This window comes from Meleagris gallopavo, chromosome 6 (genome assembly GCF_905368555.1).
Source record: "Meleagris gallopavo chromosome 6, MGAL_WU_HG_1.1, whole genome shotgun sequence".
Classification (NCBI taxonomy): Eukaryota; Metazoa; Chordata; class Aves; order Galliformes; family Phasianidae; genus Meleagris; species Meleagris gallopavo.
In genome coordinates, this window is record NC_139409.1 from 40,766,369 (window position 1) to 40,784,554 (window position 18,186).

Sequence of the window (18,186 nt, forward strand, 5' to 3'; positions counted from 1 at the left end):
CTCAGTGCTAAGGAATGTGACACCAGCTCTGAGCCCACGCATGCACTAGCAGTGTCCTACAGTAAATGCAGTGCTGGCATCAGGTGTCCCTTCCAAGGTAGAGTGTTTCCAGGGACTGGCAGCCAGAATTGGGATCTCAGTGGGCTCCAGACCACCTTTGAGATTGCTGGCACATGCAGGGTGGGATTCCTCAGTGCCCTCTAGCTTAAGTGCCCTGTGCCAAAGCTTTATCCAAGTCACTGTGGAAAGGTGACTTGAATAATGTAGCACAGGGAGTGACTGCCTGTGATCATGTTGTTTGAATGGGTTAGTTTGGCTCCCTTCCAGGGTTGCTTCAAGCCCAGATGCTGAGAAGGTTCCAGAGAAACACAGCTCCATCCTCTGACCTGGGCAGGAGTGACAGTAAAACAAGAACCCATGTGAGGTAGACTGGGAGCAGCTCAACACAAAATGTAGCAAAGCCTCTGCAGCACTGGGGCACAGGGGGACCCATACCAAACACAGCTGCAGTACAGCTTACACTTGTGTGACACTGATCTTGATGCCAGCAGTCACAAAATCTCCCCAGACACTGGCTGGTGATAACAAGACAGAAGGCTTTGCTACAGATACATGTGCTCATACCTTCTCCCTGGAAGGATGGGATAGAAACACAGAATAGAATCATAGAATCATTAAGGTTGGAAAAGACTACTAAGACCATCTAGTCCAATGGCCAACCTGTCCCCACCATGCCCACTAACTACGTCCCTCAGTGCCACATCCCTTGGACACCTCCAGGGATGGTGACTGCACCACCTCCTTGGCCACACAGCTCAGGCTACAGCTTCCCACAACTCTTCTCCAGTCCTCCACAGGTGGAAAGGAAGAAGCTGATACACCTGTTCCACAATTTAAAGAAAAGCAAAGCCTGGAGCTATTCTGCCTCATGAAAGAAAAAGTCACCCAACCACACAACTTGCAGTTCTCACAGTGGGTATGCAGGGAAACTGGGTTAGACAAGGCAATAATCTCCAGGAGCCATAAATTCATCAAGCACTGGCCTTTAAACATCAGCTCAAAGCCTTTTGCTTACATCCTTTTGTGAATGGGGCTTGTTGTTAAAGCACACTTCTCCCAGTGCTGAGTGTTGATATCCTAATTAATAGCGAGGAGACTATTTATTACTCTTTATTTCAAAACCAGTGAAACACTTTGGTTGAATGTTTTCTCAGCTGCAGTCCCAGGCGGGATGGGTTCCACCAGCACTGGGTGGTGCAGACACCAGCTCCCATGCCAGCACCCATCTGCAGGCCAGGGGCAAAGCTGCTTTTATCATCACTGTAACGCTCAGGTGGACTGAAAATTTAGGCTCTGCTGCCCTCTAGGGGCCTACTATAAAACCCCAAAGAGTAAAGCCTTGATTGATGATCCTTTGGAGCTTCCGGACAGTGTCAGGGAGACTTTTACTTAACATAGCTGACATCCACTTCTGGGCGCTTCACCACTGCTGTAATTAGAGTCATAATTACCGAGTCTTTAAGGTCGGAAAAGACTACTGGTATTCCCTAGTCCAACCGCCAACACACCCCCACCATGCCCACTGACCACGTCCCTCGGTGCCACATCCACTCAGTTCTTCAACATCTCCAGGAATTATTCAAGTCTGGCCCAAATGCTTCTTCTTCCACTGCATTATTACAGCCATAATACCTTGGGAAAAGTGCACAAACAAGGCAAAGTTACTGTAGAGAGGAATAACCTGGTATTATCATATAATTGCTGCTCTTATTTCAGCACAAGAGATGCACCTGGGAGCTTGAACAATTGTTTGCTTTCTCCCACTGCATCCAGTATGGCTAGTAAAAGATATTATATCCTTTTCTACAAATCTTGCTTCAGTTTTGTCTTCACAGTAACAGAACTTCTGAGTCAAGAGCACAGACGCACACACCGATGCACCAGAAATAAAGCTCAATGTGCTTTTTTATTGTGTTTCATCACACACTGAGCGAGTGGTGGAAGCATGAATCTTTTCACAGAGAAGAGGGATGGTGAAAATGTGGAGTAAGGTAGTGTTAATTCTAAAACAGCACACCAACCTGCTAAGGAGGGGTAACTGCAATTCCCAACTGGTTCTGCTTGGTGACAGCTCTGCTGGGAGAGAGTAGGCCAGAGTTACAGAGGCAACACAGACCTCCATTGGATTTGTTCTCCTTGAGACAGAGCCAAAACATGGCAAAGCCCTGGGGCAGCCTGCTTTCTTAACTGAGGAAGGAGATCTGGAGCACGGACAGACCTGTGTATGGAGCAGCATGCCCCGGCTCAGCCGCCATCTTGTGTGGGGTCCCTGGCCTCAGAGAAGGGCCCATTGTCCCACAGCTGAGGACTACATGAGCAGGGTGCTGCCATCCAAACTCATAAAGGTGACTGCAGCTTCTGAAAAGTGAGAAGTCTATCCAGCCGACCTGATCAGGTGGTGGGTTCCCAGCAGCTGCGGACAGGCTGGGTTCATCACCTCTTCCATAGGAGCAGCTTTATATGTAAGAAGAGTAGCAGAGCCCAACCACTGCCTCAGCCACACTAAGGTGTCCCTCAAGAGGCTGTGAGTCCCGTGCTGCCAGGATTGTTCACCATGAGAAGGGAGCCGGCCAGTAGGCACTCTACCAGCAGGGGCCTTGGAGCTACCAATAAGGGCTCTGGATGTACCACAGGACAGATCATGGCCACAGTCCTCCCACAGAGCACTCACACCACGTAAAGGGCCAAGAATGCAAGGCAAAGTGCTAAGTTAAAGCACTTGCTCTTCGGCTGAAAATGCTCTTCAACCCACAGACAAGAGACTCGTGACAAAAGGAAACAACTGGCAGCATTCCTTCCACTAAATCAGAGTGAGAAGATGTCAAAGTGACAATTAAAATGGCAGTGTTTAAAAAAAAAAGAGGCAAATGAGTTGAACATAACTTCCTATTTTCATTTCAATGTCGTTACATGTCTGTTAATTAGAACAGATGTCTCCCTAATCTGTGCAAAACAAAAGAGGACCTGGGAAATCTGAAACACTCGCTCATCTGCAAATATTACCACTAATTCCCATGTTCTGACAGCAAATCTTTTGCACTAAATGGAAGGACCTGGTAGTTTAGGATCCTGTCTTGCAGAGCAGTGCTTACTCTGCAATACCCAAAGCTCAGATGCAATCATTTTCTCCTCCTTATACCTGCAAACACCAGGTGTATCCCGAGAAACAAGCCTCTCCTCCTCTTCTCCACACACATTTTAGCTACACTTTACCCCACCAGGACCCCTGTTTAGTTTATTTTGCTCACAGAGAAAAGAATCCATCAGTCACTAGCATTTGGTAAGCTCTTTAATGGCAAGCCTATGGTGTAACTACACTGTTGGATTTGACACCTTGGTGGTGGGAGAGGAAGGAGGAAGTGAAGAATAGACAGGGCTCCACTGGAGGCTCACACCTGATAAAGCATTGAACAAAAGGGCAACACTCTTTGGCAATGCATTTGACAGCTTTGAAGTCCCAAAGAGACAGAGATCTTCCAGTCAGAAAAACAAATGGTGGCAAGCACACCAACGACAGTCTTTGCATGGTGTGGTCTAACATTATTTCTGCTTAACATGTTGAGCTCTGATTGATCCCCACATCATTATAGGAAAACTCAACAACAAAAAGATATTAATGACTAAAATCTGGGGCTGTCATTTCCACTGCCACCCCAAAGATCAAAGCAGACATCCTTTATACACAGTGCTACTGCAGATCTCTGCCTACAGGAGCAGCAGCATGTCAGTGCAAAAAAAAAATTTTCAGAGTTGGATGTATTTTACATGAAACAAGACAGCTCTGTTGTAGTCAGTAGTAGCTCATTTGAAGACTGTTTCTTCAGACAAAGGAATACCCTCTTTGTTAATCTGAGCATTTGTGACCAGGCTGGGATGGACAGCACTCTGTTACATAGCTTTGCAGAAATCGGGGTTTGTGGTAACACAGATGTGTCTTCAGGTATTTTCTTCCTTAAAAAAAGCCCTTAGCTCTGAGGGAAAAAAAAGCCATGCCCAGAGCTTGTAAATGATAATTTGGCACACTGAAGGAGTGACTGAAGTTAAGTGAGCAGGTTTCATTCTGCAACAGTGTGCTCCTGCCACAGACATCACATACCAACAATGCAACCAAGACTCAGAATTTCAGAAAAATCCTGAGGTGAGAGATTCCGGCCTTCAAACATTTCCTGTCAGAGATACAGACTGCAGCCAGAGAGACCTCACTTTCTGGACGCCCAGCCAGGACAGCTTTAAGGGGGCCTGATTTTCAAAAGGTAGATTAGTTAGGTAGGCATCAGTCTCACATCCTTGTGAAAGGGGTCTTCTTCACCCTCTTTGGCTGCTTTGTCTTTTGTGGATGTGGGAAATTCTGATGATTGAGCGGTAGTGATGTGGGGTAATGATGGACATGAGGAAAGGATGTACATGAGGGAAGGATGGATCAAGTGTTAACCTTGCCTTCCCCAACTGACGCTGATCACGAGCTGGGTCCCTGTGAAAGATCAAAAGACAAGCTCAAAAAGGCTGGTGACTTGTCCCATATGGCATCTTTCCAGGGCAACACCCATACTGTCATTGCAGTCAATATTCCTGTCACAGTCTCATGTCCCAGCTTCCAGTGGAGAAAAGGCCAGTCACTTGCTAAGCAGCCTTGCAGGAACATCTGCTGCCCCCAGCCACCATCTCACCCAGCATACCTTACACATGACTCTGCACCAAAAAGCAGCAGCAGTCATATGGTCAGGTTGCCAATGCAGAACCAGCTCAGGCTGCTCACCTCCCAAGGAGCATTTTTACGAGCAGGCACCATTGAAAGGCACTAAACAGAGGAACCAGCCCAGGGCAGCAGAGCTGAAGAAGCCTACCATAAGGCCATCATGTTCAGGTGTGTGTTACTCCCCACATCTCTGTGAAGAGATAGTTTGCCAGTGTTTTTTCTCAATGCATCATTAGCAAATCCTGTTAAGAGTTTTTTATTGCATACTTCATAAAGCAGCTTCCTGCCCATTGCTCTGACCTACTCACACAACACCACAAATTATAAAGCTACAGAAGAAGGCCTTTTAGTTTGCCTTTTATCCACTCCTTCTTCCCTCGTTGACTCAATTGGGCAGGATGCTAGCAGAAACAAATGTCTGTGCTCAGAAATGCCCAGAGCAGTTTTTACATGCACTGCAGAGGTTCAATAAGCAGATACCTTGCAGGTGGTTGAGGTGGTCTCCAAATCCTGGCATCTCCCCAAAGGGTCCTTTTCCTCCTCTCACTGAATTTCACAGAGGCCCAACTGCTGAAATTCACCCAAAGCTCAGGGCAGTAGCAGAGCCCTAAGCCCACATTTTCTTACTGAGTCCCCACACCTGCAAGCGTTTGCACATGTATTCACAGGTGCAGCCTCTCACTCTGGCAGCCCAGCCAGGGCCATGCTGTCTTCGGTGAGTTACTGAATGGCTACCAACCCCAAAATGTAGAGGACTGAAGAACAAATAAAACACAAATAAAACATGTAAATACTTTGTGATACAATGAAGCATTAGGTAAGTATGGAACACGTAACATGTTCATACAGAAATGTATTTGGTCAAAGGAAGCAATCAATATTTTTTGATAAAATACATTCTATATTAATGCTCATTCACATTTAATACACACGTCACTTAAGTTTTCTGTGTATAAAATTCCAGTTTATTGTTAGTGTTGCCTGGCAGTGCTTCAGTACAGCAGTGAGGCTGCACACTCTGCTCCCAGCAGCATGAGGGGAGACACAAGTGTGCAGCTCTCTGCAGGGCTGAGCTCATGCAGCCTCCAGAGTTGCATTTGAACACAATCTTGCTGGCCGTAGTGAGAGCCTTGCAGAACAGCCCCCATCTACCAAGCACTTGCACTCTGGTGGAGAGATCACTCCAATGGCACATGGCATTCCAGAAAAAGTGAGTTAGTGAATGCTGAAAATAATATATCTACATGATTTACAGCTTTATGTTTGCATACATCCATATTAATGTTCAACCGCTCATTAACAATTCAATCAATAGTTTGTGCTACTGTAAATTACATCTTGCTTGGCACTGCAGCAGAGGGAAGCCAGCCCCAAAAGATCCATTTGTACGAGCCGTAACCAAAGCAATGGATGCTACAAAGAGAAAGCTTCTCCTGAAGCAAGGTTATGACATCTTTTTTCATGGGGAGGAACAAAAACTTAGGGACCTAAAGCAGGGATGGAACCCACTGTTCTTACACTTTATAACTGTAAGCAAAAAGCCTATTGCTGCTGCACAGTGTTAAACAATGAACTGCCACAGTTCTCACGTCACTAGTCCATAGAAAATGTGTTGCAACTACCATGTTTATGCCTGCATGCCAGAAGAATGTACAAGGTTTCATTAAGCTCTGTTTCTCTTCCATTCTTTTTTATATTCTTAAACCTGAACTTTGAAAGCATTGCAGACACTTCTGTACGTAATCGGGTACCGCACACCATCCTGGTTATGGAAGATCTTTGCCTCAGGCTGGAAAAAACAAGGTGCTCTGCACCTCTGAACCCATCATCAGAAATGTAAATCCCCAAGAAAACTTCCTCTCTTAAGTAATCTTGAAAAATAAAAGTCTTTTAAAAGTCTATGGAAAAGGAGATGTTGCTACCAACGGGGTTTTCAAAATGGTGAGAGCTGTTTCTGGGAATTGTCCTATCATTCTCTTTGCTCACTTTTTGTTTGTATAAAGCTAATTCTTATAAAAGGGCTTTCGAAGTGTGTGACCTTCATTTTGCCATTTAAAAAGAAACTGGAAGAAAGGAATAAATTCAGAAACACTACGTTCAGCCACAGAAAACAGATGTCTTACAACAGCATCACTCTGCTTCTTATATTTTCAGTACAAAAGGCATGTAAATAAAGAGACCCTGCATCTTCACAGTCTGGCACTCATTGGAGCCACTTAAACCTATGCAAAGTAGGTATAAGATACAAGGGGGCCTCCTGCTTGGGTAGTATTTTAGCTCCTCTTGTCAGAGGTGGAAATGCCCAGATTAACTCAAAGGCCCAGAGGGAGGAAAAGGTCCAGCATAATGTTACAAGCTGGTTTATACACTTATGGCTTCCTAGTTAAGTTGCACTTCAGTTGGCGACACTGCAAGATTTGTGTAGTAATTTATCGACGTTTTAAAAATAGTGAAGCTTACAGTCAGTTTTCATGCAGACATGGGATATGCAATGGCTGTCTGTAATTGATTGAATTTGTACAAAAACAGTATTTGGCTTGGGTTAAATGGTGTGAGAGTACCCAGGTTCGTTTTGATATGTACTGTCAATACCAGAGCTCTAATTGCTTCCGGTTATGAATCCAATCACTTGTAAACTCAGGTGTCAGTAAAATGACATTAACAGGTCCGACTCAAATACCTCCTGGACTTCTCACTCTCCATCGTTTTAGCTGAGCCACCACGTGCATTTCTGCAACACTGATCACTATTAAACTAGTGTTTTTCAGGAGAAACTTCTCAAAGTATGGTGCTCTGTCTGGTAGAGAGCCACAAACCACAGCCTTTGAACTAAAGAGAAAAGTGCTGGTTGCATCTACTCTCTGCACCAATTTCCCCGAGAGGTGACGCGCAAGGAGTGCTCAGCACGCCGGCCCTGCAGTCCCTACATTCAAGGCAACCCTACATTCATGTCAGTGAACGTTACTCTCAAACACAAATCAAGGAGACAGTCAGCAACAAAACTACTTCTAGACTGGTAATGGCAGAATACTACCAAGACAACTCCATAAAAACTCCACTGAAGCAGGAGCAAAATTCAGGTCACTTCTTAGCAAAGCCCATCACAGATTGTTATTATTTTTTTTAAATAAACATTTCATAAAACTTGTATCCTGGGAGCCAGATATCCCCATGTGATGCGCTAAATCGAACAGGCTAACGTGGGACTATCTGACCCCACCTGGTGCCACGGGATTCCCAATTTTACAGCTCCTCTGAAAATTACTGCTGACTGACACCCATTTGTTGGTGATCCGCTTCTGGTTCCTCTTCTTCCATATCTGCATTATATTCTTCAAACGCATCATCATCAACATCTGGAAGCCCAAGTAGCTGCAAAGAAGAGAAAATACGGTGTAATAGTCAATTACCCACTCATGTTTCACTGCACATCTTCCCACAATACCTAGATGCCACTTCTTAGAAATCTCAAATCCTAGAATAACAGCGTTACGTAACTATCTCGACTCTCTTTTTCTCCCTCATGCGACGACAGAGAAAGATTTAAAAATGCATCCTTATAGCAAATTAAGTGCACAGAGACCAGAAGATAAATAAAACCAAAGCAAAGCTCATTCAAAGAGCTCTGCCTTTTTCCCTGTGGTCATATCACAATTTTTGAGTGTTTAGACTTGGCAGTGGCTTAAATTCAGAACAAACTATGATCATACTGTAACAGTATTAATTTGATTTAAGATTGTGTTCAGTAGCCATCCAAATGCCAAAAAAGAAAAGAACCCACGTGCAGAACTGGCAGTGTCCCTAAACCCTGAGGATCCCGCCACGTTAAGTGCTTCTCTTAAACTCTTCATTCCATTACAGCAGACGAAGACTTGCATGCTGGGTGAAGCAATCTCCGTAAGAAATACTGTGTATTCAACTCAAAGTTGCCCAAATCCCTTTATATTTTGACCAGGGAAGATCAGCTAGCTCAAATTTAATTTTCAGTGTCTGGATGCCTCCATCTGACGGCTCGCATTTCTGCAATGGCATTTATTTGCCACAGGAAAAGGAGCAAATAGAAGTGCTTGAACTTTTCCCCTCCCCTCCAAAAGGCTGCCAAGCCAACAGAAGTCAGGAAGACAGATGAACCAAATAATAAGCAAACTAATGTATCTGTTCTGGAAATCTCATATTGGAATCCTACACTACCAGCTGTTAAAAACCTCAAAGCAAAATCGTGTGCCAGGCATTATTTGGAATAGTACGTATTCAGCTTGCCAGGGCTGGAAGAGCAGCACAGACACGTGCAACACCCTGTTTGGAGTGTGACACAGCTGTTGTCTCTCAAAAGAGACAAAACCTGGAAAAATCAAGACAGTGATGCTTGCTTGGTGGTAATATGAAAATGAGAAGGTGGTGGACGAGGCAGATGTTTAGCTTAATTCTGATTTAGATTTAGTCCACGATCATCATTCTAAATTATTCGGAGGATACAAAGCCAACACACAGAATTAGCCTCTGGGTCCATCCATTCTTCAACGTCACTGTGAGAAAGCCATTTTTTCAGTTGCAGGGCTTCTTGGCATTGAAATGGAAGGAGAATTTGCTGACTAACCCCCCCTCCTTCGCATTTTAAAAATGCCTGCAGAGATACCCCAGTGTTCTTGCTTTCTGAGCAGAACAAACAGTAAATACTCCTATGCACACCTATTTTTCACATCTTATGTTAGCTGCATAACGTGAATGTGAAACTATGTGGTTCATTTTCAGGATGTGGGGGTTTTTCTTTCATTTTGAAGCTAAAATTAAAACACTTTTTCAAATGGAAAAGCGAGGCCTCTACACTTTTTTTTTTAATCTGTCAGAATTATTTTCGCTCAACTGATTTGGTGCATTCAAATTAGATTTGTGTGTGGCACTGCTCTGTTTACATCAGCCAGCAGAAAGAGCTTTGATCACATTTTTTGCCCAGCTCCAGTTATAATTCCTCCCTGATTTGCAGGGAAATGAGCACAGGAGTGAGAGCCTCATCTTGATGTTATGGAAGCCTTTCAGGTATGCAAAATTAGCACAAAACCCCCCAGCATACATAAGGAGAACCAAAAGGACATGCATAAGCCTCCAGGTCTGTTTGTCAGGCATCCCCCCTCCTTCAGCTTTTGGGACATACAGCTCTCCTCTCCCTGGCGTGGCAAACATCAAGGGTGATATCACCCACCTTAAGCAGGTTTTACAAAGGAAGATGAGAAACGTGGTGTGAGCTGTGATTTGCTTCTGGTCTGTATTTGCTACATGGCAGTCTGGAAAGGACTTCAATGGAGAGCAAAAACAAGGAGGAAAGAGGTAGGCAAAAGGAACAAAGCTGGCAGGTAGGGGAATGCGTGGGGAGGAGGACAGGGAGGGTGGTGAGGAGAGAAGGAGAACAACAGCCAGCAGCAGCACAGCATGAACTACAGCTACTTATTCCTACTGGCTGAACTACCCACTTGCTGGGTACTTTTTGGAAGTAAAGGGGAAGTAAGCAGGACGTGTGAACTCAAGAACTCAGGCTAAGTGGCTTTTACACAGCAGACTCCTCACCTTGGACTCAGGCTTTTAGATCAAAGGTAAGCACAATCCAGGAGTCCAGCAATTTGCTGCTAAGTTTTATGACTCACATTTTGGTCCTCTGCAAACTCTTGAAGTTGGTGCCGTTTCCCTCAGGCATTTTTTTATTTCTATGTCCTTCTTAACTCTTTCAAAGTGCCCTAATACAAATAACCTAGTAGCTTTTACATCTCAGACTCATGAAACAAGCAATACTTCCTACCAGAAGCTGACATGCAAACACATTGTAAAACAACCCAGGTAGATGACAGAGCTTTAGCACACCACGTGATGCTGTATAGAGGTGATGTGCTTCAGTTGTAGCTCAGTGTGATGGGATTCCACGTGGAGATATTTAGAAACATGGACACCTCTGTCTGATCCTTTGACTTCCTGCTTAAGACTTTTAAAAACTGCCTGATCGTCTTGGATGTCTATCTGGAAACACACTGAGGAGCCTCTCAAACTCCAAACTCCACAAATCTGCTCCCATCTCAGCCTCTCAGACTGAGTACCCAAAATCATGGGGTGCTTCAGAAAAGCATGATCTGATTTTCAGCTTTCTCTACACTGCTGTTTTTTTAAACTGAAATCGACCAGACTTTCCTCTTACAGTGAGCTTTGCTTGGATACTGGGGAAGAAACATCCTGTAAATGCACCATTACCTCCATGCTCACAGCAAGGCTATTTCATTAACAAAACAGATCTGGCATAGAAAGGACAGAGGATGGAGGGAAGGAGTGCCAAGGATATCATTTCCCAGTACTGATTGGTTTCATTCTGATAAAGGCATGAAGGTGTACAATAGCTGTTTCCATATATCTATAATACCACACTTCACTTTTTAAGTGAATCGTGGTTGTGTGTGTCTGCTATTTTTAATAATTACAGTAAGGGAAAAACATCAGTTTCTCATTAGACTTGTCAACACACAGCCATACACTGAATGGTAAAACCAGTTCCGTTACACTGATGCAAACCTCTCAGTAACTCAGTGAAAGGAGAATCTCATAAACATCTTTGTGGTACATCCCAGAGATAATGAAGAGGTACTTGGCTGCAGTCTGCTAGAGGGCTCTGGTAATGGAGGGTGTTCTTGAGTAGATGAAAGCACAGTGAAATTCAACAGACAGCAAGCAATGCTAGAAAAAAATCAAATTATAACTAAAAGAGTTTTTGGACAAAAGTATAACTAATCATCAGAAGGAAAACTGCCCACTAGCGTTACACTCACTAAGTCACCAGAAGTCTTCACATCAAGACTGGATGTCTTGGTAAAGATGTGTTCCTACTGCTTGTGAGCTTGGCTATAGGAATCACTGAGTAAAAGCTAACGAAGCACCCAGACTAAACAAGCATCGTGGTTCCCTCAGCTTTGAACCTTTTTATCCCAAAGTGCAGCTTAATGCAGTTTGACTGAAGCCAATTTCTCAGCAGCTTAAGCTACACTGAAATAAATGTGGTTTAAAATGAAGTAACTGATCTGTACCAATTTAATTAAGTCCTCTTGAAGTCCTCTTTAGTTAAAATGATGCAAGTATCTCCTCAAAGACACAGCTTTCCTGAGTGGAAGAAAACAACCATGAAAATAACCAAGAGCTAAATATTGTCCTGGGAAGAATATTTATATTTTTCTATGTTTTCACAATTACAAACAGCTGTACTGAAGGTTCAGATTTCCAGTCCTTTCTAAGAAAAGTGTGCATCTGTTCTATTTATTTCCAGTCTCTCAAGGATTAAAATCATGCTTTCATGTCAACCAGCTGTGGCTTTCCATGACAATACAAGGGTGTAACATGGGGAGGTCCCATGTCTTCCTAACACCACTCCCTCTCGCTCTAAACACTAAGGGTAAATTTTCAGTCTTTGTGATTAGCCAGTCAGAAAAACCAAGGAGGGAAAGCTGTCAGCATGTTGAGTTTCTGATCAGCTTTGCCATGGACATCAAGTGAAACATGGGCCTGGCAACGAAGCTCCACCCTCCTTTGCACCAGCCCAGATGCTCATCCCAAATCACGTCAAAATCAGTGAGTTACCAGCAGTCAAGTTTCAATTATTGTATTTAATTATTAAATTTACTGTAATTATTGTATCTAAGCAACCCTTTCCAAAAGAGAGGCTATGCAAGAGGAGGGTTTGGGGAAAAAAAATGAAGCACAGTGGCCAGCCCAACAGTCACCTCACCCTGACAAAATCCAGGCATCTACCCAAATCCTGGCGTTAGAAAAGGACAGAGAAGGCTGAGTAGCAGCAAACCAGCCAAACATAAGCCTCCTTCCCACAAAACCCAGCTTCTGCTTCAGCTTCTTCCCAAGCACAGAACAGAATCATGGAGTCATTAAGGCTGGAGAAGACCTCTAAGGTCATCTAGTTCAACCATCGGCCCATCACTACCATATCACTAAACCACATCCCTCAGTGCCACATCCACACGGTTCTTGAACACCTCCAAGAATGGCAACTCCACCACCTCCCTGGGCAGCCTGTGCCACTGCATCACCACTCTTTCTCAGAAGAAATCTTTCCTAATGTCCAACCTGAACCTCTCCGGCATGACTTAAGGCCATTCCCTCTCATGCTAAGATCTGCAACTGTCTGATAGAGGCTGACATGCTAACACCCCAGCGCCTGAGAGAAGTAAGCTGCTGCAGGAGGGAAGTGTCTTTGCTCCATCCAGTGCAGCCTATTGACAGTCACAGACAAACTGACAACACTTGGCAGTAAAACAGAGGCACTTACAGGTCTGAAGGATTTGAAGACTTTTTCCAGTATTTCATGGAGTGTCTTTTTCCCACAGGAAGAGATGTAATCCTGCGCGAGCTGCAGAAAAGGTAAGCAGTCCTCACTCTCACTCCAGACGTGCTAAAAGCCAACAGCAACACAAGAAAGAGGCATTAACAAGGGCCCACACTGGCTTCTCCACAGGTTTTTAAAAGGTGATGGATCATAAATAGCCAAAGTACACCTAGCCCCCAAGTTCAGACCTGCACTGGGGGCTGGATCAGAAGCCAGGCTTCTGGGGAGGAACTTTGATTTTATTAACAGCAAGAAATGGAAGGCAGGGAAATCCACCTGGGAGAGAAAATCCCTTATGACTGTGTTGGCAGCAAAGGGTACATCCCTTGCATGCACACGCATTTTACAAGCAGAGTTTTTTTCTTTGGTACTAACCCTCTTTAGACCTAGAAGTCACATTGGGTGTTCTCTTCTCATGCATAACCTGCTGCTGAATCTTCTCTTAGAAATCTGTTCCCCCTAGGCCTTGGGAGCCACATTTAAACCATTTGGGATATTCCTCTCCTCTTGCTCCTGCTTGAGAGGGGCCAGCTCCCCAGCCTGGCTTTGTGAAGCCTCTCCTAAAAAATGCTGCTGCTTCTGCTGCTCTGAGGCTGTTTGAAATGGAGAGCTGAAGGATGGAAGCACTCTGACAACGCTGCTCTTTGCGCACGAGTGTGGCTCACAGCACAATTTAATGTGCGCTCTTAAAGACCTTTACTCTGAAGTCTTGGTGCACAGGACTATCTTACAAAGAGAAGTGTAATACTGCAAGAATTGTTGGAGACACTTAGACCTCTATTTCTGCATGGCAATTCTTTTCCCCAAAGTGCTATGCAGCATTTTACTGTGCTATAAACAGCAGGTTATGCTTCAGTGGGGACAGGAGAGGGTTTCTCTGAAGCTTAACTAATGCTCAGAGAAAGGGCAAGAACCACACACATTCATCCACAATGCAGGGCATGCGTGCTGCCTCCCTGCTCAGCAGTGAGCCAGGGATGCAGTTTTCCATTTGCCTAACGAAAACACTGCTTAACATCACTGAAGTTGTGTCTTTAAGGCACAAGCAGCAATTGCCTCACTACTGACCTCACTCAACCTGCATAGCCGCAGCGAAATGGTATGCTAAGAAAAATCCCTGTCTTACAGAGTAGGTTCCACTTGTTCCAGGCACCCAGAGTTATCTCTTGGCAGTCTGGCAGCCCTCAGAAACACATAGCACAGGTCTCACCATACCCCATGCCATTTCACAGCCACGGGCTTTGCGGTCCTACAAGCATACAGCAGCTCCTGTTTCAAAAAAAAAGTCTGGCTTTGGGATTGTTATGGCCTAAAAAGGCAGGAAGTACACTAAATGGACTCAAATGAACCCTTTTAAAAATACCAATGAGCTCTTTTCCAAATCACAACACTGTAACAACAGCCTGGAGATTTTGGAGGTCTGGCTCACAGTTTTTAATGTTCAAGCAGTAACCTTTTTATTACTTCTAATCTTTGTGCCAAATGTAAGGCCTGAATGTTACAGGTCAGCAGTTTGTGTCTTGTGCTAAACTGCTGTAATTGTTTATTTGTATTTAATGATCATGACTTTTAGCATCCTGGTTCTTGTTTAAATTGTGGCTTCTTTCAGCTATGAGATCTACGCAGAGGGACTTCCATATCCACAAAAATCAGGCTTTGCCCTTTTATAACTAATAGCTAGTTTGCTTCCCAGGGAAAGCTGATCACATGTCATCCTACCATGTTTTTTTACAAATCTTTTTCACTTTGTAGCCTCCACATTTCAGTCTCCAGCAGGAATGTGCCAGCAGCAGCAGAGAAAAAGATGATGGAGCACGAGGTGAAAACCTAAGCAATCCATCATTCAGCCTTTGAAGAGACATACGTATGATATCACAAGGCAACAAGCAAGTAAGGCTTCCACCAATTTCCATGCCAGCAGACTTAAAACTGTGGCTCTGGCAACACAGATACACTGAAACCTCTCACCTACCATCAGGTGAGATGGAAAATATGGAAAATTACGGAAAATATTGAGATTCGTGACCTCTGCTCTAAAACATTCACAGGAAATCTTGCAACGAAGTGGCTTAATTTTTTATTTGCTTGATTGGTTACTTTGAATATCAGCAATAACAAGGTGGCAAAACAAATGTCAAGAGTGTAAGGAATAGCTCCTCAACCCTCACTCACATTGGTTATGGCAATGCAAGTCCAATTAATTTTCTGAGAAAACCATGAACCTCAGGAGCTAAACTGTTCATAGTTCAGCTGTCCAAAAGGCTGATTTGGTGAGTTTTAGCATCCAGGAGGCGCTGACAGAGCCTGTGAACTCCTAAACGGGTCACCTGCACCCTAGCATGCTGAAAGATCCAGCCCAGAGACACCTTTTCAAGGATATTAAAATCATACGATCCTCGTGATCTCAGATTTTATACAAGACCCCGTTTTTATCTCCCAGATTGCTTCTTGGCAACCTTTCCCTGTCTTTTTCCTCCTCTCTTTTAAACTCAGCATGCTCATAATTTCCTCCTCGCAAGTGAGTTATCATGGACTTCACTGGCACCTCCTACGTAGTTTTTTAAGTCACATTATTATGAAATGAGGACATAAAGAAAGAGAACAAGAATACCAGGCACCAGATGCTGATTAAATGTAAGGCTCCTTTGTCAGACCTGTAAGACTAAAACATCACAAAGTCTACCACTGGTTCTATTTCCTTTCTCTGTGATGCTCTTCCATCTTACCAGAGCCATGCAACTCAAGGGGCTCAGGTGCAAGTAAGAATCAGTCCCATGGCCCACATTAAATCTCCTTAAAATAAAGCTCAGCTTCTAATTGCATGTAGAAAGCAAACATATTTTGAAGCATGAAAAATAGGATAGGATAGGAAAGGGTAGGGTAGGACAGAGCTGCAGAAAGGCAGCAAACCAAGACAGCTGAGCTGGGAGCATAACTGAAGGCCCACAGTGCTCTCAAAGCAGAAATGATGGCACTGGTGAACGATGCTGGTGAACCACCTCATCAGCAGTTCTTAATTGCATTAAGGAGACATCATCAACAGGAAAAGAATTAAGCATTCTATCTATCTGCCTACCTGGAAAGTCTTGTTAGTAGGAAAAGTACCTTGAGTGGTAATGCCATAAAACAGAAATGTAGCCCTTCTGCTTGGTTTTGGCTTCAGATGGGGAGTCCTTCCCAACCAGCCCAGTCCTGCTGCCAGACTCATGCAAAGCCTCAAGTTCTTTACCAAGAGAATGGTGAGGTGCTGGAACAGGCTGCCCAGAGAGGTTGTGGATGCTCCGTCCCTGGAGGTTTTCAAGGCCAGATTGGATGGGGCCCTGTGCAGCCTGGTCTAGTATTAAATGGGGATGTTGGAGGCCCTGCATGTGGCAAGGAGGTTGGAGATTCATGATCCTTGAGGTCCCTTCCAACCCTGGCTATTCTGTGATTCAGTGATGGCCCAGCACTGCCCCTACTGCAGGTGGGCACTGGTCACACTTGTGCTGCCCTGGCACAGGGGTCCCGCATGTCTCTGGGCAGAAGCAGAGCTCATCCTGGGTCGCTTCCCTCAGGATCCAGCACAACGTGGCCAGCACACATCCTGCTCACCGGGACCTGCACTCCCAGGGGTGTTGCTTGGTTGCTCTTTGTCTCATTGACCCGGCCTCAAATCCCTCTCCGCTCACCTGCCGGGTTGGGAATTTGTCAGTATTTCCCAAGCACGACAAGAGGTGGAAGTTGCTGCAGAAAGAGCACGAGCTGCAGCTCCAACGCCGTACCGGGAGCTATCGGATCCGCAGCCCTTCAACTGCACCCAACGGGCGCTCCACACCAGCGAGCGAGGAGCCGGAGTCGGACCCGACGTTCCTTAAGGTTCCCTTCACAACTCGGGATATTCTACGACCGCGTGACACCCTCAGCGACGAGGAGAATCTCCCCACGGGGTCGGGGGCCGGGATCGGACACCCCGGCACCACAACTCGCTGCCCAACTCGGCGGGGCCCGGCAGGAGGGGCCGCACCTGCCCGGGGCGCAGCAGGGACGGCCCTGCTGTCATCCCGACTCCATTTTATCCCTGCCCATTCTCCATTTGCCACACGGCCCCGCGAGCCCCCAGTCAAACCCGGGCGGCGCGGCGGAAGCTTTCGGAGAAGGGGGGCTGAGGAGCGGTGTTCGTGGGGGGGCATCGCGCGCCGTGCCCCCGGGGGCCGAGGGGAGCCGTGGGGGCTGTCCGTGCCCTGCCCGCCCCGCACCGGCCAACGACTCCATCTTGCAGCTTTCGGCGCTCGCACGGAGGGCTCCCCCGGCCCGCAGCCCCCCGGACCTTCCCCCGAGGCCGGAGCCCCCCGGGCACGGCTCTAACACCTCCTTCCTCCCCCCCCCCCCACTATCCCGCGGTCACTCACGAAATTGTCGCCGCAGGCGGCCTCCGGGCACAGCACGTAGAAGGAGACGCCGGGCTCGGCGTAGAAGTCCATGCGGCGCTCCGTCTCCTCGGCGGCGATGAGCTGGAAGGGCGTGCGGGCGCACCACCGCTCCGCAGCCTCCGCCAGCGCCTCGAAAGCCATCGCCGCCGCCGCCGCCGCCGCCGCCGCGCTCCTCGCTCCGCGCCCGCCCCCGCCCCGCTGAGGTGCCGGGGTGGCCCGCGGGGAAGGGGGGGAGGGAGGCGGCGGGCTGTGGGCCGGGCCTGGCCGCCCCCCGGCGGGCTGCGAGGGAGGGGGTTCCTCGGAGCACGCCGCCCCCCAGAGCCCGCTCTTTGGGCTTGCTTCTGTCTTGCCGGCGCCGACCCAAGATGTGCGGCTTTCGGGAGGACGCGAGGCGCGCCGAGCCGAGCGGTGCGCGTGGCTCCGGTCGGCGGCGGGCACCGGGCGCGGTGCGCCGTCCGTCCCGTGACGCCGGGAAGTCTGACGTGATACCCCGTCTTCGTCAGCTCCCAGAGTCTGTGGTGCTCCTCTAGGCGCTTGGCCTGGGCCCGTCGCACCCCGCTGGGCGGGCGAGCAGGGTTTGGGGCTCTCGGAGTGCGACACGCAAAAGGAACCCCCATCCCGCTGCCGTTGCCCAAGGGGACGGTCACCCAGCAGAA

The 18,186-nt window shown here is 46.6% G+C and overlaps 1 protein-coding gene across 1 annotated transcript; it reads right to left on the reverse strand.

Moving 5' to 3' along the window:
- Positions 1-5,543: 5,543 nt before the first annotated feature.
- Positions 5,544-18,002, reverse strand: MTURN (maturin, neural progenitor differentiation regulator homolog). Its single transcript, XM_010712913.4, has 3 exons — positions 17,510-18,002; positions 13,065-13,187; positions 5,544-8,128 (listed from the first exon to the last, which is right to left on the reverse strand). Exons 1-3 carry the CDS (start codon positions 17,669-17,671, stop codon positions 8,018-8,020), a joined length of 396 nt encoding a protein of 131 aa, XP_010711215.2. The 5' UTR covers positions 17,672-18,002; the 3' UTR covers positions 5,544-8,017.
- Between the last annotated feature and the right edge of the window lie 184 nt (positions 18,003-18,186).

Coding starts and splice junctions, on each gene's coding strand:
- MTURN (XM_010712913.4), bottom strand. CDS start 17,671: ATGGCTTTCGAGGCGCTGGCGGAGGCTGCGGAGCGGTGGTGCGCCCGC. Junction 13,188..17,509: donor CCGCCTGCGGCGACAATTTC/GTGAGTGACCGC, acceptor GTTGGCTTTTAG/CACGTCTGGAGTGAGAGTGA. Junction 8,129..13,064: donor TCTTCAAATCCTTCAGACCT/GTAAGTGCCTCT, acceptor TCTTCTTTGCAG/CTACTTGGGCTTCCAGATGT.